Here is a 21,556-nt window from a genome sequence, read left to right on the forward strand (position 1 = left end):
AATGTCTCGTGGAACTTCTGCTGCATGACGCAGAAAACAGAGATCCATCCCTCAATCGATATGAATGTGTGAACACAACTACAAGTTATCTCATCAGTGGTTTCACTTACCTTGTATCCACTACATGTGAGTCCTGCATTTCTTTTGGCCAAAACACATTTCATCCGTAGAAAAAAAGAACGTTCAATTTCGTATTCTGCAAGAAGATGGAAGCGGTCATGGAATAACGTCACATCATAACAAGGCTCGCATAAAACTATGGATGTTAGGAGTTACATTGAGGCAGTCATGATCTTAGGTAAGTCATTCCAGTGAGCAGGTGCAGCTCATGAGAAGTCTTAATTAAAAATAGAGCGGATGGTAACCATGGGATATTGTTGAACACTGGGTTGGGTGTAGATAATAAAGGAACAGAATGATAACATTATCAGCTGAGCTTTCAGCCTTATTATCGATGATACCGGTAGCCTGGTAAAGGAAGAGGTGGTAGTACAACGGTCATACAAAAGGATTCAGCAGCTTGCAGTTTCAATCCAGTCCAGTTAATGAAATACAAATGAACAATTACTTTAATCAAGAAAAAAAATTATTAGGGCCAGAGTTTTAATTGTCTATCGCAAAGTTTGGTGGGTTGGAACCAATATAACACCATGAAAGTTGTCTTAGGATGTATGATGGATGAAAGAATTACACACAGAAATTAAAACTTTCTGGACAATAGAGGATTTAAGAAAATGAAGAACCTCCCTTATAGAGGTCTGGAGTTTTGAATATGTAACCCCGAATGTCCAGCAGACTCTGGAGTCCATTCTTGTGGAATGAGATATTACTGGAAATCAAACCATCGGTTAGTGATCCCAAAGAGGAACCAGAAGTGCGGCTCCTAATGAACAAGTGTAAACCAAAAAATTAGTTTTTACAGAGACTAGAGTTAGATGACTGAGGACGATCAACTTGTTGCCAAAATCCCATGGAAACTGTCAATATCGGTAGGCGGTGAGGCCAATAGAGCTGGGTAGGTTGAAATGGAAATGTGGTATTACATGGTGGCCATTTAGATGAGTGATTGTCCATTAAATTCATTGATGGCTCAAGTCTATAAGAGTAGGGTCATGAGTAGGAACCCACTAATACGTCCAAGTGATCTACTAGGATACACAAACGAGGGTTGTCCTGATGGATTCTATCAGTCATTGAGTATCTTTGACTATAAGATGTTCTTCTCTATGGCTTTTGAGCTATAACGTATTCTTCTTCAGGTCTATTGGTCTATAAGTTGTTCTTTTCTACATCTTTTCAGCTATAAGATATTCTTCTTCAGGTCTCTTGATCTATAAGATGTTCTTCCGACATTTTTGAGCTATAAGATATTCTTCTTCAGGTCTCTTGATCTATAAGATGTTCTTCCTACATTTTTTGAGCTATAAGATATTCTTCTTCAGGTCCCTTGGGCTATATGATGTTATGCTACAAAATATTACACTCCAAAATGATGTCCTCAGTGATAAGCATGGACCTAAAGTCAAGAAAACATGGACAATATCTTCCATGTTTCCATCATTTTGTTAATTATGATATGCTATTTGTTCTGGTTCAAAGAGTAGGCTCTTGAGTAGCTCCCAACCATGATGTCTAAGTGACCTATAAGGGTATAGAAAGGAGTTTTTCCGATGGGAACAATCCTACTAGTCTTTGAGTAACTTTGGGAATAAGATATTCTTCTCTTGGTTTCTTAAGAAATATGATATTGTTCGCCCAATCTCGTGGGCTATAAAATATTCTTCTTCAGGTCTCTTGGGCCATAACATATTCTTCTACAAGTGATACACTCCACAATCATACCCTCTCTAACAGGCGTGAACCCAAACGTCAAGAAAACATGGACAATATCTTCCATTTTTCCATCATATTTGGGAACATAATGTGCTACGACGGTAAGCTGTGAGGTTACTACTTTATTCTCGTATGTGTAGATACCGATTTGTAGTTAGGTGTACCAGCTCTACAAAGCTTCAGAGGGTTTTAGGTTTTGGGATTAGGAATAATTTAGGAAATTACAGCCTCTTAGTAAATAACGGGGTATCCATTTACCCTGTCACGTCCAATATCCCTCAGTACGGAGGCTAATGTAGTAATAATAGTCGTTTTGTATATAATTTCTCCCAAGATTTACCGGCTTCTCTCTCATTAAAAAAAAAGTCTATCTTGGGAATTCGGAGAACCTCACACTGAGGGTCATGGAATAAATGCCTTTTCCAGGTTTCTCCGCTGTTTTCTACAAAACGTATTTCGTTAAATGGATTTATTTCTTCTATTTATTTAATTTTTTTGTATTTTGTAGGAATTTGGTGCAAGTTCTTGCCTTTAACTAATAGTAGCACATTTGGCCAATTTTATCTATCTGGCTAATTTATTTTCCTTAAAGTGAACTTGATTTTACTACTGAAATTAGTGAGTGCATCCACTTCCAGGCTAATTTACATTTAGCTTCTAATCTTGATTTCTCACATTGTTCTAGGACCATAACACTTTCTGTAGGTAAAATATTTTTACCTGATATGAATGCCGCAGTTTTCCTGAATCCGACAATGTTTTTCTTTTATTTATGCGCCTCTCCGTTCTTGAGATATGGCCCCATATTCCCTGTGCATAAATCTAGTCAAGTGGGAGTGGCCCCCGACTCTTTTTTTTATGGGAGTCTACTTGATGACCACACCCACCTAGATAACAAAAGTAGATCATATGCAGGAAAGAACGGGCCATATCTCAGGAACGGAGAGGTGCAGGAACAAAAGAAAAACAACTCCGGATTCAGGAGAACAGCGGCATTTACACCAGGGGGGAAAAATACATATTTATGGCAAGTAACATCTCCCCTTTAATTACTCAGAACCCTTATAATTAAACAAAGATAGGCATCCCGGTTGCAATTAATCACAGATAGACAAGCACCTTCTTATTGCTCAGAAATAGATAATAATAATAATTATTCTCTTTGTTTTGGTCCATAGGTTCTAGTGTGAGCTAAGGAAATCGGTGTGAATGTTGCTGACTGTTTGAATCCTGTTACATTTTATTCTTTGAATATTAACAGGATTTGCTCCTTCGACGTCACCCATGTTCTACCTCGTGCTCTGATCATACGGGAATTCGGCAGAGGTTTCGACATAAACCTCACTGCTGTATACCCAATACTACATTGTTTCCAGGAGTCGCCAATGTCTGTATAAATATTCATCATCCAGAAGGAATATGGCCGGGGGTGGAAGTAGGAGAACAGACTGCGGTGTGGAATATCACCTCCGCCAGACTTGTGTTATATTATGATGTTACATAGCGGGAAACATGAACTGCATTAAGTGCATTATGCCACTTATGGAAATTTCTACCAATCCTTTTATAAAATATTCTGCGGTGAGTTAATGGTACATGTACGATTAGCGTCAAAGATCCGGATAATGGTTACATCACTGCTCATGTACAGTAGAGGTCTGAGCTTCCAGGAATAAATATCGGAGCGTAAAATGTTATATAGGATTTTTTGGGGCCATACTCCGCCACTATTTAAGATTTAGATTTTTTTTTTTTTATTGTCGATTAACGTTCTAAATACAAAGTAAAGAAACGTTCTAAATATTGTTCATTAAAAGTATTTTAACCAATTTGCTGCTGCGAAGCATCTGCAAACCCTTTATCTTGCTGAGTTAGCTACAAAAATTGTGAGAAATCGGGCAGTCTGCGGGTCCTGATGGCGCTCTACACCATCCCCCTCCCATCTATTAGGGTTAGAAATAGCATCAGGGAGGAGAGGAGGTTAAGCAGAGATTTTTTTATTACAGTGGGGACATAGTGGAGCGTATCAATAGTCTCAGGGAGGGCAGAAAAAAGTCCGTAGAAAAGGAGGAAAGTACATGAAGAGGAAGTAAGTGCAGGATGGAAGCTGTGCTGATATATAAGCTAAAAATAGCAGTGTACTAAATATACACAGAGCTCACATTCAGCCTGTATTACTGGGAGAGAGACATGGTGCTAACATCCAACCTATAATACTGTGAGAGACACATAGACCTGGAAGAGACATGGATTATGCATCCAACCTATATTACTGTTAGACACACAGACCTGTAAAAGACAAGAAGCATGCATCCAGCCTATATTACTGAGAGAGACACACAGAACTGGAAGAGACAAGGAGCACACATCCAGCCTATATTACTGGGGAAGATACACACACCTAGAAGAGACAAGGAGCATGCATCCAGCCTATATTACCGGGAGAGACACAGAGACCTGGAAGAGACAAGGAGCACACATCCAGCCTATATTACCGGGAGAGACACAGAGACCTGGAAGAGACAAGGAGCACACATCCAGCCTATATTACTGTGAGAGAAACACCGACCTGTAAGAAACAAGGAGCACGCATTCAGCCTATATTACCGGGGAAGATACACAGACCTGGAAGAGACAAGGAGCATGCATCCAGCCTATATTACCGGGAGAGACACACAGACCTGGAAGAGACAAAGAGCACACATCCAGCCTATATTACCAGGAGAGACACAGAGACCTGGAAGAGACAAGGAGCACACATCCAGCCTATATTACCGGGGAAGATACACCGACCTGTAAGAAACAAGGAGCACGCATCCAGCCTATATTACCGGGAGAGACACACAGACCTGGAAGAGACAAGGATCACACATCCAGCCTATATTACCGGGAGAGACATAGAGACCTGGAAGAGACAAGGAGCACACATCCAGCCTATATTACTGTGAGAGACACACCGACCTGTAACAAACAAGGAACACGCATCCAGCCTATACTACCAGGAGAGACACACAGATCTGGAAGAGACAAGGAGCATGCATCCAGCCTATATTACCGGGAGAGACACACAGACCTGGAAGAGACAAGGAGCACACATCCAGCCTATATTACCGGGAGAGATACACAGACCTGGAAGAGACAAGGAGCATGCATCCAGCCTATTTTACCGGGAGAGACACACAGACCTGGAAGAGACAAGGAGCACACATCCAGCCTATATTACCGGAAGAGACACACAGACCTGGAAGAGACAAGGAGCACACATCCAGCCTATATTACCGGGAGAGAAACACAGATCTGGAAGAGACAAGGAGCACACATCCAGCCTATATTACCGGGAGAGACCCACAGAACTGGAAGAAACAAGGAGCACACATCCAGCCTATATTACTGTGAGAGACACACAGACCTGGAAGAGACAAGGAGCACACATCCAGCCTATATTACCGGGAGAGATACACAGACCTGAAAGAGACAAGGAGCACACATCCAGCCTATATTACTGAGAGAGACACCCAGAACTGGAAGAAACAAGGAGCACAGCACACATCCAGCCTATATTACTGTGAGAGACACACAGACCTGGAAGAGACAAGGAGCACACATCCAGCCTATATTACTGTGAGAGACACACAGACCTGGAAGAGACAAGGAGCACACATCCAGCCTATATTACCGGGAGAGATACACAGACCTGAAAGAGACAAGGAGCACACATCCAGCCTATATTACTGAGAGAGACACCCAGAACTGGAAGAAACAAGGAGCACAGCACACATCCAGCCTATATTACTGTGAGAGACACACAGACCTGGAAGAGACAAGGAGCACACATCCAGCCTATATTACTGTGAGAGACACACAGACCTGGAAGAGACAAGGAGCACACATCCAGCCTATATTACTGTGAGAGACACACAGACCTGGAAGAGACAAGGAGCACACATCCAGCCTATATTACCGGGAGAGATACACAGACCTGGAAGAGACAAGGAGCACGCATCCAGCCTATATTACCGGGAGAGGCACACAGACCTGGAAGAGACAAGGAGCATGCATCCAGCCTGTATTACTGTGAGAGACACATATACCTGGGAGAGACAAGGAGCACACATCCAGCCTATATTACCGGGAGAGACACAAAAACCTGGAAGAGACATGGAGCATGCATCCATCCTATATTACCAGGAGAGACACACAGACCTGGAAGAGACAAGGAGCACACATCCAGCCTGTATTACCGGGAGAGACACAGAGACCTGGAAGAGACAAGGATCACACATCCAGCCTATATTACTGAGAGAGACACCCAGAACTGGAAGAGACAAGGATCACACATCCAGCCTATATTACCGGGAGAGACACACAGACCTGGAAGAGACATGGAGCATGCATCCAGCCTATATTAACAGGAGAGACACACAGACCTGGAAGAGACAAGGAGCACGCATCCAGCCTATATTACCGGGGGAGACACAGAGACCTGGAAGAGACAAGGATCACACATCCAGCCTATAATACTGGGAGAGACACACAGACCTGGAAGAGACATGGAGCATGCATCCAGCCTATATTAACAGGAGAGACACACAGACCTGGAAGAGACAAGGAGCACGCATCCAGCCTATATTACCGGGAGAGACACCCAGAACTGGAAGAGACATGGATGACACATCCAGCCTATATTACAGGGAGAGACCCACAGACCTGGAAGAGACAAGGAGCACACATCCAGCCTATAATACTGGGAGAGACACACAGAACTGGAAGAGACAAGGAGCACACATCCAGCCTATGTTACCGGGAGAGACACACAGACCTGGAAGAAACAAGGAGCACACATCCAGCCTATATTACCGGGAGAGACACACAGACCTGGAAGAAACAAGGAGCACACATCCAGCCTATAATACTGGGAGAGACACACAGAACTGGAAGAGACAAGGAGCACACATCCAGCCTATGTTACCGGGAGAGACACACAGACCTGGAAGAAACATGTCGCTGACAACCAGCCTATATTAAAGGGAGTGACACACAAATCTGGGAGAGACACAGAGCTTTCAGCTGATATTACTTTGAGGGACACACCCACAAGAGAAAAATTTAAAACTTGCTTTAAGCTTCAAACCGCATATCAAAGAGCCTGTAAATAAACAGTCCCCGTCTGTCACTGTTAGTTTGTTTTCTGTACTTGTATATTATAAATGTATTTTATGTATATAAATCCTCCTCGCATGTAACATAGTAACATAGTAACATAGTTAGTAAGGCCGAAAAAAGACATTTGTCCATCCAGTTCAGCCTATATTCCATCATAATAAATACCCAGATCTACGTCCTTCTACAGAACCTAATAATTGTATGATACAATATTGTTCTGCTCCAGGAAGACATCCAGGCCTCTCTTGAACCCCTCGACTGAGTTCGCCATCACCACCTCCTCAGGCAAGCAATTCCAGATTCTCACTGCCCTAACAGTAAAGAATCCTCTTCTATGTTGGTGGAAAAACCTTCTCTCCTCCAGACGCAAAGAATGCCCCCTTGTGCCCGTCACCTTCCTTGGTATAAACAGATCCTCAGCGAGATATTTGTATTGTCCCCTTATATACTTATACATGGTTATTAGATCGCCCCTCAGTCATCTTTTTTCTAGACTAAATAATCCTAATTTCGCTAATCTATCTGGGTATTGTAGTTCTCCCATCCCCTTTATTAATTTTGTTGCCCTCCTTTGTACTCTCTCTAGTTCCATTATATCCTTCCTGAGCACCGGTGCCCAAAACTGGACACAGTACTCCATGTGCGGTCTAACTAGGGTTTTGTACAGAGGCAGTATAATGCTCTCATCATGTGTATCCAGACCTCTTTTAATGCACCCCATGATCCTGTTTGCCTTGGCAGCTGCTGCCTGGCACTGGCTGCTCCAGGTAAGTTTATCATTAACTAGGATCCCCAAGTCCTTCTCCCTGTCAGATTTACCCAGTGGTTTCCCGTTCAGTGTGTAATGGTGATATTGATTCCCTCTTCCCATGTGTATAACCTTACATTTATCATTGTTAAACCTCATCTGCCACCTTTCAGCCCAAGTTTCCAACTTATCCAGATCCATCTGTAGCAGAATACTATCTTCTCTTGTATTAACTGCTTTACATAGTTTTGTATCATCTGCAAATATCGATATTTTACTGTGTAAACCTTCTACCAGATCATTAATGAATATGTTGAAGAGAACAGGTCCCAATACTGACCCCTGCGGTACCCCACTGGTCACAGCGACCCAGTTAGAGACTATACCATTTATAACCACCCTCTGCTTTCTATCACTAAGCCAGTTACTAACCCATTTACACACATTTTCCCCCAGACCAAGCATTCTCATTTTGTGTACCAACCTCTTGTGCGGCACGGTATCAAACGCTTTGGAAAAATCGAGATATACCACGTCCAATGACTCACCGTGGTCCAGCCTATAGCTTACCTCTTCATAAAAACTGATTAGATTGGTTTGACAGGAGCGATTTCTCATAAACCCATGCTGATATGGAGTTACACAGTTATTCTCATTGAGATAATCCAGAATAACATCCCTCAGAAACCCTTCAAATATTTTACCAACAATAGAGGTTAGACTTACTGGCCTATAATTTCCAGGTTCACTTTTAGAGCCCTTTTTGAATATTGGCACCACATTTGCTATGCGCCAGTCCTGCGGAACAGATCCTGTCGCTATAGAGTCCCTAAAAATAAGAAATAATGGTTTATCTATTACATTACTTAGTTCCCTTAGTACTCGTGGGTGTATGCCATCCGGACCCGGAGATTTATCTATTTTAATCTTATTTAGCCGGTTTCGCACCTCTTCTTGGGTTAGATTGGTGACCCTTAATATAGGGTTTTCATTGTTTCTTGGGATTTCACCTAGCATTTCATTTTCCACCGTGAATACCGTGGAGAAGAAGGTGTTTAATATGTTAGCTTTTTCCTCGTCATCTACAACCATTCTTTCCTCACTATTTTTTAAGGGGCCTACATTTTCAGTTTTTATTCTTTTACTATTGATATAGTTGAAGAACAGTTTGGGATTAGTTTTACTCTCCTTAGCAATGTGCTTCTCTGTTTCCTTTTTGGCAGCTTTAATTAGTTTTTTAGATAAAGTATTTTTCTCCCTATAGTTTTTTAGAGCTTCAATGGTGCCATCCTGCTTTAGTAGTGCAAATGCTTTCTTTTTACTGTTAATTGCCTGTCTTACTTCTTTGTTTAGCCACATTGGGTTTTTCCTATTTCTAGTCCTTTTATTCCCACAAGGTATGTACAGCACCCTGGAATTGATGGTACTTTAAAAATAAATAAATAATAATAATAGAAAGATTTGGGTATTCTTGTTACAAGTATGCTGGGCAGCAGTCCTCAATGTCAAGCAGCAGCCGCTAAAGCAAACAAGATATTAGAGTTTATAAAAAGAGAGATTAAATCCCGCGATCATAACATATTGTTACCCCTTTATAAATCAATGGTGAGGCCACATCTAGAATATGGGATCCAGTTTTGGGCTCCAAATTTTATAAAAGGATATTCAGAAAATAGTCCAAAGGCGGCAACTAGATTATTACCAGGGATGGAGGCCTCTCGTATGATGAGAGGTTGTTTAGCTTAGAAAAAAGTCGCCAAGGAGATCTCATTTACACGTGTAAATATATGTGTGGCCAGTACAAAGGACGGCACATGACTTATTCCTTCCAAAAACCATACTGAGGACTAGGAGGCACTCATTACGGGTGAAGGAAAGGTGATTCCGGCAGCTAAGTAGGAAAGGGTTCTCTACAGTTCGAGCAGTCAGACTGCAGAATGCCGACACTATAAAAGCTTTTATACAAGGGCTGGATGATTTCCTCAGTACACATAACATTGCGGGTTATAGATAATTTAGTGACAAAATGTACAATTGGTGGAGAAAGGCTGAATTTGATGGACTGGGGGCGGGGCTTTTTTCAACCTATGTGACTATGCAAAATAAAATTACAGACTGAAACTTAGTGCGATTTTATTAGCTAAAGAAAATCATTAACATATGTATAAATAATTTATTCAATGTCAAAGTTGCCCATAATCATGAAATGAAATAATCCTTAAATTGTTATTGCCAGTGAAGTTGACAAAAAGTTGATTTTTTTTTTCTATTAATATTGGGCAGGGTGAGCGATTCCAGTGAGCTGTAAGAGAGATTTATCAAGAGTGACTTTTTAAAAAAAAAGTTTGCAAATTTGTTAGTTGGGGCCGGTGGTGTAAAAACAGCTGTAAATAAAAGTGTTCTATCTAAAGATGCGCCAAAGTTATCTAATTGGCTCATGCGGATTCCGAAACGTGGCACACATTGAGCTTATTTTAAGTTTTCACCCCAAATTTATGCCAAACTTTGGGTCTATAGTGGTGCCATCTAAGTCATGCCGCTCCCCCTACAAATCGCTCCAAGCTCCCTTATCAATCGTGTTGAAGAACATGACAAATACACATATTAAATATGATGCGTCTAATGTAAAACAGTTTTTGGCTGCAAATTAAGTCAGAATTACACCCTTTAAAAAATAAAACTTTCTGCAATTTTTTTAAGGCATGAAATGCTACGACCGTGACCGACTAACGTCCAAAGTTTACTTTTATCGCAAAGTTTATTTCACACTTTTGGCGCCCAAAAGCATGATTTAGGTACAGCTTTATTTTATTAAAAAAAAATAAATGTCTGTATGTAAAAAAAAAAATGCCCCCCAAAATGTTTGTAAAAAACTTATAAAGTTAAAAATAATGAAACTTATAAAAATACTAAGCCAAAATCTGCCTGTGAATGGAAGCCTTGTACTGAGTTTTAGCTCCTCTGGCGGCACAGGGAGGAACCCCGATATCTCTGAGCGCTCAGACAGCATTACATGAACTGGAACCACCAAGGGCTTCTTGCTTCTTTCATGTGGTTGGCGTAAATTATGGGTAAAGGACGTCTGTCTGCTGGAAAATGAAGAGTGTGATAGGAGAATGGAGAGATCAGAAGTAATTTCTATCTCCTTGTCCGCAAACACCAGCAGCTGGTTTTAATACTTCATCTGGGGAGCCAGAGCTTGTTGCGGCCCCTGATACACAGAAAGCCTCAGAGCGTCTGGCCCGGTGTTTTATGTCCCCTCTGGTTTACACTATTCATAATGTTCATTTCTGTCACATACAATACCTAAAGATGATGGATTGGGAATGCTGGATTTCTAGGATGATGTGGCCTAAAGTAACTGTGTAAGGAATAAATGGAGGCAGCCGCTTTGTAATACTCATGACATTAGGTATTCATGATGCCTGTGAGTTTCGCTTAAATTGACCAATAACCTTATTTACTAGTATCTACTGACTTCCCACACTGTCGTGGCCCCCCTACCCAATAACTACACATAAAACATTTGTTTGGATAAATTTGGCCACAGCAGCCATCTTTTATTAACATTTAAAACATAACATTTATTAACATTGAAAAACCCCAGGGAAGGCGGTCCTCGAAGCCCCCAAGAGTCAACCAACTCGTATCCAATCTCCATAAATTTGGCCTCCAGGTCGTGTCCCTGCCCCCAGCCGCTAGGCACCAGCTCAGAGACGCTTAAAGACTCGCCCGGCCAATATCCTCCAAAAATCCCACGTCCCCAGTCTTCTCGACTGTATAACTACCGATTCTCTAAGCCACACCAGGGGGAGTCCAGGATCTCACACATCCCCCCCCCCCTCCAATCCGCCATTTCTTAACACCACCAACTTCGAGGACCCCATTCCCCCCGCCCTGCTGCCGCGACGAAGCATAACTAATTCCCTTTAGCGCCATGAATTTAACCCTCGCTGCCATCATTAAATTAACCTTAAAGTTCCAAAATTGTGATCCAACCAGTAATTACCCCATTCAAAAAGGGAGGGTGGGTGGGAGCTTGCTATCTAAGTCAGAGGGGCACCAAAATGGTTGCTCCTCTAAGATGGGTGCCCCCTTTTATATTCAACCCCCCCTTTACTGCCCCCACCTTCCTGCCTACCTTGCCCTCAGCCAATCCGTAAACCCCAATTCAAATAATACCCTGATCTCACTCCACAATATTGCCCCCACCTTTCCGCTCACCCCCTATAGGCCCATTCAACCCTGTCATGTCGTCCTCCCTCAAGGCCTGCGGCCTAGTCCGTCCTCACTTGACATTAGGTATTCATGATGCCTGTGAGTTTCGCTTAAATTGACCAATAACCTTATTTACTAGTATCTACTGACTTCCCACACTGTCGTGGCCCCCCTACCCAATAACTACACATAAAACATTTGTTTGGATAAATTTGGCCACAGCAGCCATCTTTTATTAACATTTAAAACATAACATTTATTAACATTGAAAAACCCCAGGGAAGGCGGTCCTCGAAGCCCCCAAGAGTCAACCAACTCGTATCCAATCTCCATAAATTTGGCCTCCAGGTCGTGTCCCTGCCCCCAGCCGCTAGGCACCAGCTCAGAGACGCTTAAAGACTCGCCCGGCCAATATCCTCCAAAAAATCCCACGTCCCCAGTCTTCTCGACTGTATAACTACCGATTCTCTAAGCCACACCAGGGGGAGTCCAGGATCTCACACATCCCCCCCCCCCTCCAATCCGCCATTTCTTAACACCACCAACTTCGAGGACCCCATTCCCCCCGCCACCAACACCAATGTCCTGACCCCTCAGACATTTGTGTCCCGCCACACCCGCAGCCCTTTCTCGATACCTTCCTGCACCGCAAGACACCATAAGTCCAAACCGATAGCATTCAAATGTACTCCATCTTTTCTCCAATACTTGCCGGTTCCCGACTCCAAATCCAAATGGCGAATTACAAGAGCCCCATTCCGCACCATAAAACGGGAAACTGCCCTATTAACTTTTATTCTGGCCCTGTTGATACCCTGCACTGATCGTGCTCCAAACCAAACTTTCCTGGGAATAATATCCGACCAGATTACCAACAAACGCGGGAACATAGCCCACAACCTTAAAACATCAAATTTGATGTCGTTGATCAGTTCTCTACAGGGGCGTTTACCAAGGTCGTTGCCCCCCAAATGAATCACCAGTAAATCCGGTACCCGGTCCAAACGCCCAAACTTATGAAATTCCGGTAAAAGCTGCTTCCAATACATTCCACGTTTTCCAATCCAACGTATGGTCGCTGATGACTTTTCCACACCGAGCTGTCTCCCTTGAGGGCGAACGTCCGCTCTTACCGCTGCCCAAAATACAAACGAATGGCCCATAATCCATGCAAGTAAAGGCCTTTCTCCTGAAAAGAAAAAACAACAAACCAAAACATAATAATCACAAAGCACGACCCGATTAAATCCTCACCCAACTCAAGACCACCTTTAAACCAATGACGGGCGAATATAAGACCTAAACCTCACAGATTCCCAACGACCAATCCTCCGCACCACGTCCTCCCCTAAACCTCTTCTCGCCGCTTCCGTGGCTGCACCTATCCTAAATGAGTGACCCGAAAAATTCTCAGCCGAAATACCCCCTTGCGTCAAACAGCGCTTAAATATAGTGACAAACTGATACCGAGATAAAAACGATCCATCTCTGTGTAATAACAGTGGCTCATCATCCCAAACCCTCCCCTCTGAAAACTCCCTAAAACATAATACAGGGCACAATGGGGAACCCATCACCTCGAATAGCACAATTTTACACCCTTTTCCAGCCAAATCAGTTTTTGATTGACGCAGCCAAATCACCAGCTTATCCCCATGTAAAACTACATCCCGACCCAGCAGCCCCCCTTTTTTATTCTTAGAGGGACTGACCAACTCCCCCAAACGAAACGCCCCAAAGAATGCCAAAGCAAATGCCAACTTAAACAAAACCACCTCCGGTTGAGTAGCACATACCCTTGGTAATTGCTCACCTAACTGCAATAAAATCTCATAGGAAACAGGGCGACGACCATCTAAACTTTTCCAACCCTTACGCCACCCCTTCATCACCTGGAGGACCATAAATGATTTAGTGACGTCCTGTAACCCCCTAAATTTAAAACCGAATGCTAGACCAGCCAAAAATTGATTGACTTTAGGTACCGACCAACCTAAATCCCATTTTTGACCCAAAAGCAACAGCAATTTCTCGTCGTCATGCATATCTGATCCAAGCGAGAAGTCCCAATCCTCCCAAGTATCCCAAGCCTTAATATAATGTGACCAAGTTCCTGGCGCCAATGACCTAGACATTAACCCTCTTACTGCCCCAACGGAAGCTTCCATAATTCCTCCGGGCAGAACACTCGCACGAGATCCACTTGAGACATGCCATCTGGAACCCGATCCCACTGTGAATGAAAAATAGCGTCACCAGTCAATGATTCATTAGACAGCCGAAATTCCGCAGTGACCCACAAGTTAAACCGTAAGCCCAACCAAACGATATGCTGCAAAACTCGTAGCAACGCCGAATCTGCGGATGATAGTGAATTTAGCGCCCTCACGGCGCCTTCCGACTCACAACCGAAACAAATCTTCATGTTACCGACCTCTGATCCCCATAAAGATAAAGCAACAGCAATGGGAAAAACCATACACAGCAATCGATTAGTAGAAAAACCGTTGTCAACCCATGAAGGCGGCCATCGACACGCTAACCAACTTCCTCGAAAGACAAAACAAAAACCCTGCTCGTCTACTGGGCCAATCGTAAAACCCAAATCCTCCGCAGGCACCAATGGTGCAATCCATAGTGACTTCCCGTTATAAGAATCCAGGAAAAGCATCCATACTTTCAAATCATCCTTTAAGGCCTTTCGAAGCCTGATAAAATGAGACGGAGACTGAACTCCAACAGTAGCCAAAGACAGTCTGTGACAAAAAGCCCTACCCATTGGCATGATACGGCATGCAAAATTCAACTTCCCCAACAAGGATTGCACCACATGCAACGTCACCTTTTTTGACTCATACACCCTCCTCACGTCCATTCTCATGCTCACGAGTTTATCCATAGGTAGCCGACATTCCATCGCAACCGTATCTATCTCGATGCCTAAAAAACTCAAACATGTTACCGGACCTACCGTCTTGTCAGCGGCTAACGGAACGCCGAACCTGCTTGACACACTCTCCATTGAATGAAGCAAAATTGAACAGTCCGCGGAGAGCGCTGGACCAACAAACAAAAAATCATCCAGATAATGGATGCAAGATCGAAGTCCGGATACATCTTTTACCGTCCACTCCAAAAACGTACTGAACAATTCAAAATATGCACACGACAGGGAACAGCCCATCGGCAAACAACGATCCACATAGAAACCCCCATTCCAGAAACACCCCAACAAATGTAAACTATCCGGATTGACAGGAAGCAAACGAAAAGCGGCCTCAATATCGGTTTTTGCCAACAAAGCCCCCTGTCCACAATGTCTCACCCACTCCATAGCTGTGTCAAACGACGTATAAAGAACTGAACACAACTGTGGATCAATGCCGTCGTTCACTGACAAACCTTTTGGGAACGAAAGATGATGGATTAGCCTAAATTTGTTAGCCTCCTTTTTGGGCACCACCCCTAATGGGGAAACTCTCAATCCTTCCAGAGGGAGAGACTGAAATGGGCCAGCCATTCTTCCAAGCGACACCTCCTTATTCAATTTTTCCGTGACCACTTGAGGAAAATCGTAAGCCGATTTTAAATTCTTTTTGGACCATTGCACCTTAACGTCCACAAAAGGTATTGAAAAACCATTCTTAAAACCATTTCTCAAAGTTGACGCTGCCCTTTCATCAGGATATCTACTTAGGAACCGCTCCATCTCTGCTAGACGCACCGGAGTCACCCCTTTTTTCAAATCCATCTGCCCCTTTTTGTTTTCCGCCCCTAAAACATCTAGCTGCCCCATGGGTACCTCCGCATGATGAACATTCGTGCTTAAACTTACACTTTGTCCCAAATCTGCATGACCCGTCGTTGAAGGCAAAACACAGTCCCTTCTGCATGACCACCGAGTGCCCCGACTGTCCTGAACCCCCGGTGCCCCCAAGAAATGACTGAGAACCCAGACTCGGCCTGACCGGTGCTGTCACTCTCATCCACAAAGAAATATCCTTGTGATCCCACCGAATATTTGGACGTACTGCTTTACGTTGACGAAACTGTTCATCGTATCTAATCCACCCTTGACCCCCATAAACCCTGTATGCCTCCCCAATGATATCTAAATAGCAAAACAATGGGGCACAAGTTTCCGGCGATTTTTCCCCTATGACACTAGCAAAAATCGCAAAAGCCTGTAACCAGTTAGAAAAAGTACGTGGAATTAATCTAAACCTTCTCATCTCCTCGTCCTCTTTTTTGGAATCATCCCTACGGGCTTTGTCTAAATTGAAGCGCTCTAAAGGGAGTAGCGAGAAAATTTCAACATACTCCCCTTTCCAAATTCTCTCTTTTACCTCAGGTTTCAAATGCGCGCCCAAAGGCCCCTCAAAACATACGTACACCTCCCCCTTAGCCGAATCATCCACCCGAGTTGATTCGTCTTTCTCTTTATTCCCACTTTCCGTTATCGCCGAGCCCCCCTGCTGAACTACTTCACAACTACCAACTGATGTCAACCCAGGTGCCAATGGAGCCCTCTGTGAAATACTGGATCCATGTCCGCAATAGTCGCCGACTCCCTCCGCCCCGGGGACTGCCCTCTCCCGAACGTTCCCCAACCACGCCGATAACGGCGACGGTTCAATTTGCCTACCCCTTGTTTCCCACATTTGAAACAAATCTCTTAACCCTTGCATTAAAATACCTGCACCAACACTAACCCCCCCTATAGAAACCTCCCCTCTACCCGAATCAACACTAGGAGCTAGTGATGGTAATAAAGAAGGTAAAACGGCACTCTCACCTGGCTGCCTGGGCGCTGTGATCCCAGCAGCCGCTGATCCCGGGTCCAGATGCGCTCCTACAGTCCGTGCTCCTCCGTGTCCGGGCGGGCTTGATGCTCCACGAACTTCCATGGGCCAGTCCTGAGATGTCGTTGCAGAGATAGAATCCACTGGGTGGTCCCGATCCATAGATGCTGCCCGCGATGAATCAAGGCGCGCAGCGGGACGCTCCGCCAACCTGCCCCCACTACCTGCCTCAACCCCCCCATACACTAATGCCCTCTGCCCCTCTACAGCTCCTGATTGTACCCCCCTCTGACAATCCCAAAGATCCACATTAACTGCAGTGCTTCCAGCACTGCAACGGTTACTAGCAGCAGCAGCCAGCGAGTGGGCGGGGCTAAACCGGCGCCCATCACTGACTGCTCTGCGCTCCTGGGCCTGTGCTGCTGCCGCCCGAGAATCTTCCCTTCCACGCTGAGCGGCGGCCCGGATGGATGGGCTCACCGCCGCTCCTGTACCTGGCTCCTGTGCTCCGGCAGTCTCCGGTAAGTGCGCCGACCCCCCGCGCCGTACCGCTGGCTGAGGAGCCCGTCGCGCAGGCCCCCGTCCTCTCCTCTGTGCCACTTGTCGCCGCTGAGCCGGGCCCGTTCCTGGCTGAGCACCGGCCGCTCCCATCCCTGGATCCACATGCGAAGACGATCCTTCAGATGAAGGGGAGGCCGACACCTCCCCCCGCTGTAGGCCCCGCCGACTAATGGGATTCCTCCCGGCTCCCTGGCAGCACTCGCTAGAGCCGCGGTTAGCTGCTGGAACCGGAGGGTCCCTTGAGGGGCTCCTCACACGGCGACGGGCCCTAGGGGTGACCTCTGGGCTCAGGCGCTCCGGAGGACGAGACCTCCTAGGCCGGCGGCCCTCAGTCAGGGAAGTAGATGACCCAGGTCCCCCCTCAGGAAGCAGGCCTTGCAGCGACGCCTGTAGCCAACCTGCGCCCCTGGTCTTAGCCGCATCACGGAGGTGCTGTAAAATTGCCTCTACCTCCATTATCCTTAAACCCACAGAGCTTGCTATCTAAGTCAGAGGGGCACCAAAATGGTTGCTCCTCTAAGATGGGTGCCCCCTTTTATATTCAACCCCCCCTTTACTGCCCCCACCTTCCTGCCTACCTTGCCCTCAGCCAATCCGTAAACCCCAATTCAAATAATACCCTGATCTCACTCCACAATATTGCCCCCACCTTTCCGCTCACCCCCTATAGGCCCATTCAACCCTGTCATGTCGTCCTCCCTCAAGGCCTGCGGCCTAGTCCGTCCTCACTCAACTAAGAACACTAAAGAACAGAATCCATGCTGCAGATTTTTATTTCCAACACAGATTTCCCAAAAACCCTCCCCCAAAAATGTAGTTTTTATTGTAAATTATTATCTTAGTTCTAATTCTGGGTATATATGACGAGTATTAAAAAAAGCTTCTGCTTACGTTCAGTTGAGCACGAATTGTTTCTGCATCATGTAATCAACTATGGATTTCCCTAACGGAATCGGCAGGAATAATCCACAAAAAATCCGCAGGGTATGAATGAAGAAGATCTCTCTCCCCCTCTCATAGCACAAACTTCCAGCGCTCTGTCAAGCACTAATTAGTAGAGATTAGAGATGAGTGATCCCAAACTGTAAAGATCGGGGGTTCGTACCGGACACCTAGTGTTTGTTGCAGAACTCCGAACACGGACTTCTCCAGGAAATCCAGTTTAGTGTTCGGAGTTCCGGGGTGACAGAGAAAGACTCTGCTTCCTTGGGCAGCCCTCTAGCCCTTACCACCACCATTTTACAGCACCAAAGTTCGGGTCTCCATTGACTTCTTTGGGGTTTCTGGTTCTGGTTCAAGTTCGGGTACAGTTCTGGTACGTGAACTGAACTTTGGAATAAAGTTCGATCAAACCCGATGAACGTAAACATCCACAGATTCGCTCATCCCTAGTAGAGATGAGCAATTTTTTCAAAATTGAATAAAAAATTTGTTTCCCAGTGAATCGATTCACCATGAATTACAAGTACTGGAAAGCCACCAATTACCTTGAAAATGTGTGTAACACTCTGAGGTCTCCTATATCTAACCTCAATGGAACTCTTTAACTCAATTACAGCCTTAGTAATCTCAAGGTAACCACAACATGTATGGCTATGTGACAAAATAGAGGAAAGGCCATAAAATAACAAAAGAATACTGGTCTCTATTGTTATTTTATGACATTAAGTCCATTTGGCCACAAATTTAATTGATCTCGGTAAATCCCTTTGAAAGCTTTGTTCAGGACCCAGTATTTTTTTTACATTTCACTCATACATGAACAGTATATGTTATATCAAATAGATAGTTGACTGGTTCTATATCTAACTACCCCAATGAAAAAAATGCTGCCACCTATTGTTAGGGCTAGCGGAACGCACCAAATAATAAGACTGATAGTGTTCGTAGCCCGGGGTCCACCGTGCAGAGATGGAACCTGCTGCTGAGTAATGACGGACTATATGGCGGTACTCATAAGTATACTCGCGTGGGTTAAACTTCACCCAACGTGAAGGAAGCGATCCTGTTGCGTCACAGGATCGCGGTACCGCACATAGAAGGCGAGCAAGCAGTCAGCGAACTTAACCCCAACTAGGATTGAAGTCCGATTAGACCACTTGCTGACACAACACCGCAACAGGGTGTGTTAGGCAACTCTTATAATTAGAGCACCGAAGTGCGAACTGTGCCGTGCTGGCAGGCACCACTAAGCACCCAGACGTGGGTCAGGAAGCGCACTACTGGCGCGTGGCGCCGCACTGGCGGTCACAGCAATAGACGCTGATACGTGTGTGACACGTTGAGTGATTTGTCGGGCGCTAGATAGCAGCCATACTCCATACGCGAACAGTCATACAATAGGGTAGGGGTATTTAATGAACGACTTGCACTCACAACAAACACACGTATTCAATTGTACACTAGCGCATGGCCGTGCGGTCATGCGCAGTTTATATAATTGCAGGACAGGAAGTGGCCACAGAAACTTTGCCCTTCCAGGGCCTGCCAAGAGGACCAATGGAATGCGCTGCAGAGCCAGAGCACATGACCCTCGATCTCCAACGGGAGATCTTGCTCTGGGCATGCTCAGTGTGCGCAGGCAAGGACTTAGTCCCAGGGAAGTCCGCTCGCCGCTGACCAGCACTGACTTTAGTGGCAGGAGCTGAAGAAGCAGCAGTAACTCTCTGTACAGAGTGAGAGCGAGCAAGACACTGGGAGCGACGTCCCTGCTGAGCAGACTCCACTGCGGCTGGAGGAGAATGGGAGACCGCAGCGGAGACGGATCGAGATTCCCCCTGTGCAGCAGAGGAAACTCAACTCCTAACATTACCCCCCCTCCTAGGGCCCCCCCCTCCTTGGGCCTCGCTACGCTCGAAGACAGCAATGAGCTGTGGGGCCCGAATGTTTTCAGCAGGCTCCCAAGACCTGTCCTCTGGACCATAACCCTTCCAAATCCACCAAATAAAACTTTTTGCCGCGTACCACCTTGCACCCCAAAATAGCGTTCACCTCGTAATCGTCCGTAGACGAACCCGATGTCCCGGCAGATGACTCGGAAAACCGGGACATGTATACGGGTTTCAAGAGGGACACATGAAAGGTGTCGGTGATACCCAAGCATGGAGGAAGAGCCAGGCGGTAGACCACAGGATTAACCTGTTCGAGAACCTTGAAGGGACCCAAGTAGCGAGGAGCAAACTTAGTGGACTCAACTCGCAGCCTGATGTTACGGGCGGAGAGCCACACCAAGTCGCCAGGGGCAAAAGTCGGAGCGGGGCGCCGATGAACATCGGCGGAGGACCTCATTCTCTCCTTGGAGGCCCGAATGGCATCCTGCGTGCGATCCCAAATGTCCCGTGCCTCCACAGCCCAGTCTGCCACCCTGGGATCAGCGGAAGACACAGGCATGGGCACAGGAACACGCGGATGCTGGCCGTAATTTAAGAGGAATGGAGTCTGACCGGTGGAGTCGGCTACGGCATTGTTAAGTGCAAACTCTGCCCACGGTAGCAAGGATGCCCAGTCATCCTGTCTGGCAGAAACAAAATGTCGCAGATATGTGACCAAGGTCTGGTTGGCCCTTTCTACCAACCCATTCGTCTCGGGATGATATGCCGAAGAGAGATTTAACTCAATACTGAGTAGACGACATAGCTCCCTCCAGAATCGAGACGCAAACTGGGGACCCCGGTCACTAACAATTTTGTCTGGCATACCGTGTAAGCGAAAGATATGCTTGATAAACAAGACAGCCAACGCCCGTGCAGATGGTAGCCGTGGAAGAGGCACCAAATGCACCATTTTGGAAAAATGATCGGTGATCACCCAGATAATGGTGCAATTATGAGACTTGGGTAAGCCAACCACAAAGTCCATCCCGACCATCTCCCAGGGCCTGTCAGCCACGGGCAGAGGATATAGCAAACCAGCTGGCCGTTGCCGAGGAGTCTTGTTCCTGGCGCAAGAGACACACGCCCGAACGTACTCCGCGACATCACGAGCCATATGCGGCCACCAGTATGTCCTCGCCAGTAACTCTGATGTCCTTTTAGTACCAAAATGTCCACCCACCCTGGACGAGTGCGCCCAAGAGAGAACCTCCGGTCGCAAACTAGATGGAACAAAAGTCTTGCCCGGGGGCACAGACTCCAGCGAAACCGGGGCCACGGTTCTCAAACTCTCGGTGGGGACAATAAGCCGAGGCTCCTCCTCCTCCTCCGCAGATGACACAACGGAGCGAGAGAGAGCG

General features: G+C 45.6%; 1 protein-coding gene across 1 annotated transcript in view; it reads right to left on the reverse strand.

Moving 5' to 3' along the window:
* The window catches only part of SIM2 (SIM bHLH transcription factor 2), a 132,098-nt gene that overhangs the window by 18,003 nt on the left and 92,539 nt on the right, over window positions 1-21,556 (reverse strand). The window contains exon 5 of the mRNA XM_069760763.1: window positions 111-196. Within this exon, the coding sequence (XP_069616864.1) occupies window positions 111-196 (86 nt within the window). The remainder of the gene's footprint in view (window positions 1-110; window positions 197-21,556) is intronic.

The sequence above is a fragment of the Ranitomeya imitator genome, chromosome 3 (genome assembly GCF_032444005.1).
Source record: "Ranitomeya imitator isolate aRanImi1 chromosome 3, aRanImi1.pri, whole genome shotgun sequence".
Taxonomy (NCBI): domain Eukaryota; kingdom Metazoa; phylum Chordata; class Amphibia; order Anura; family Dendrobatidae; genus Ranitomeya; species Ranitomeya imitator.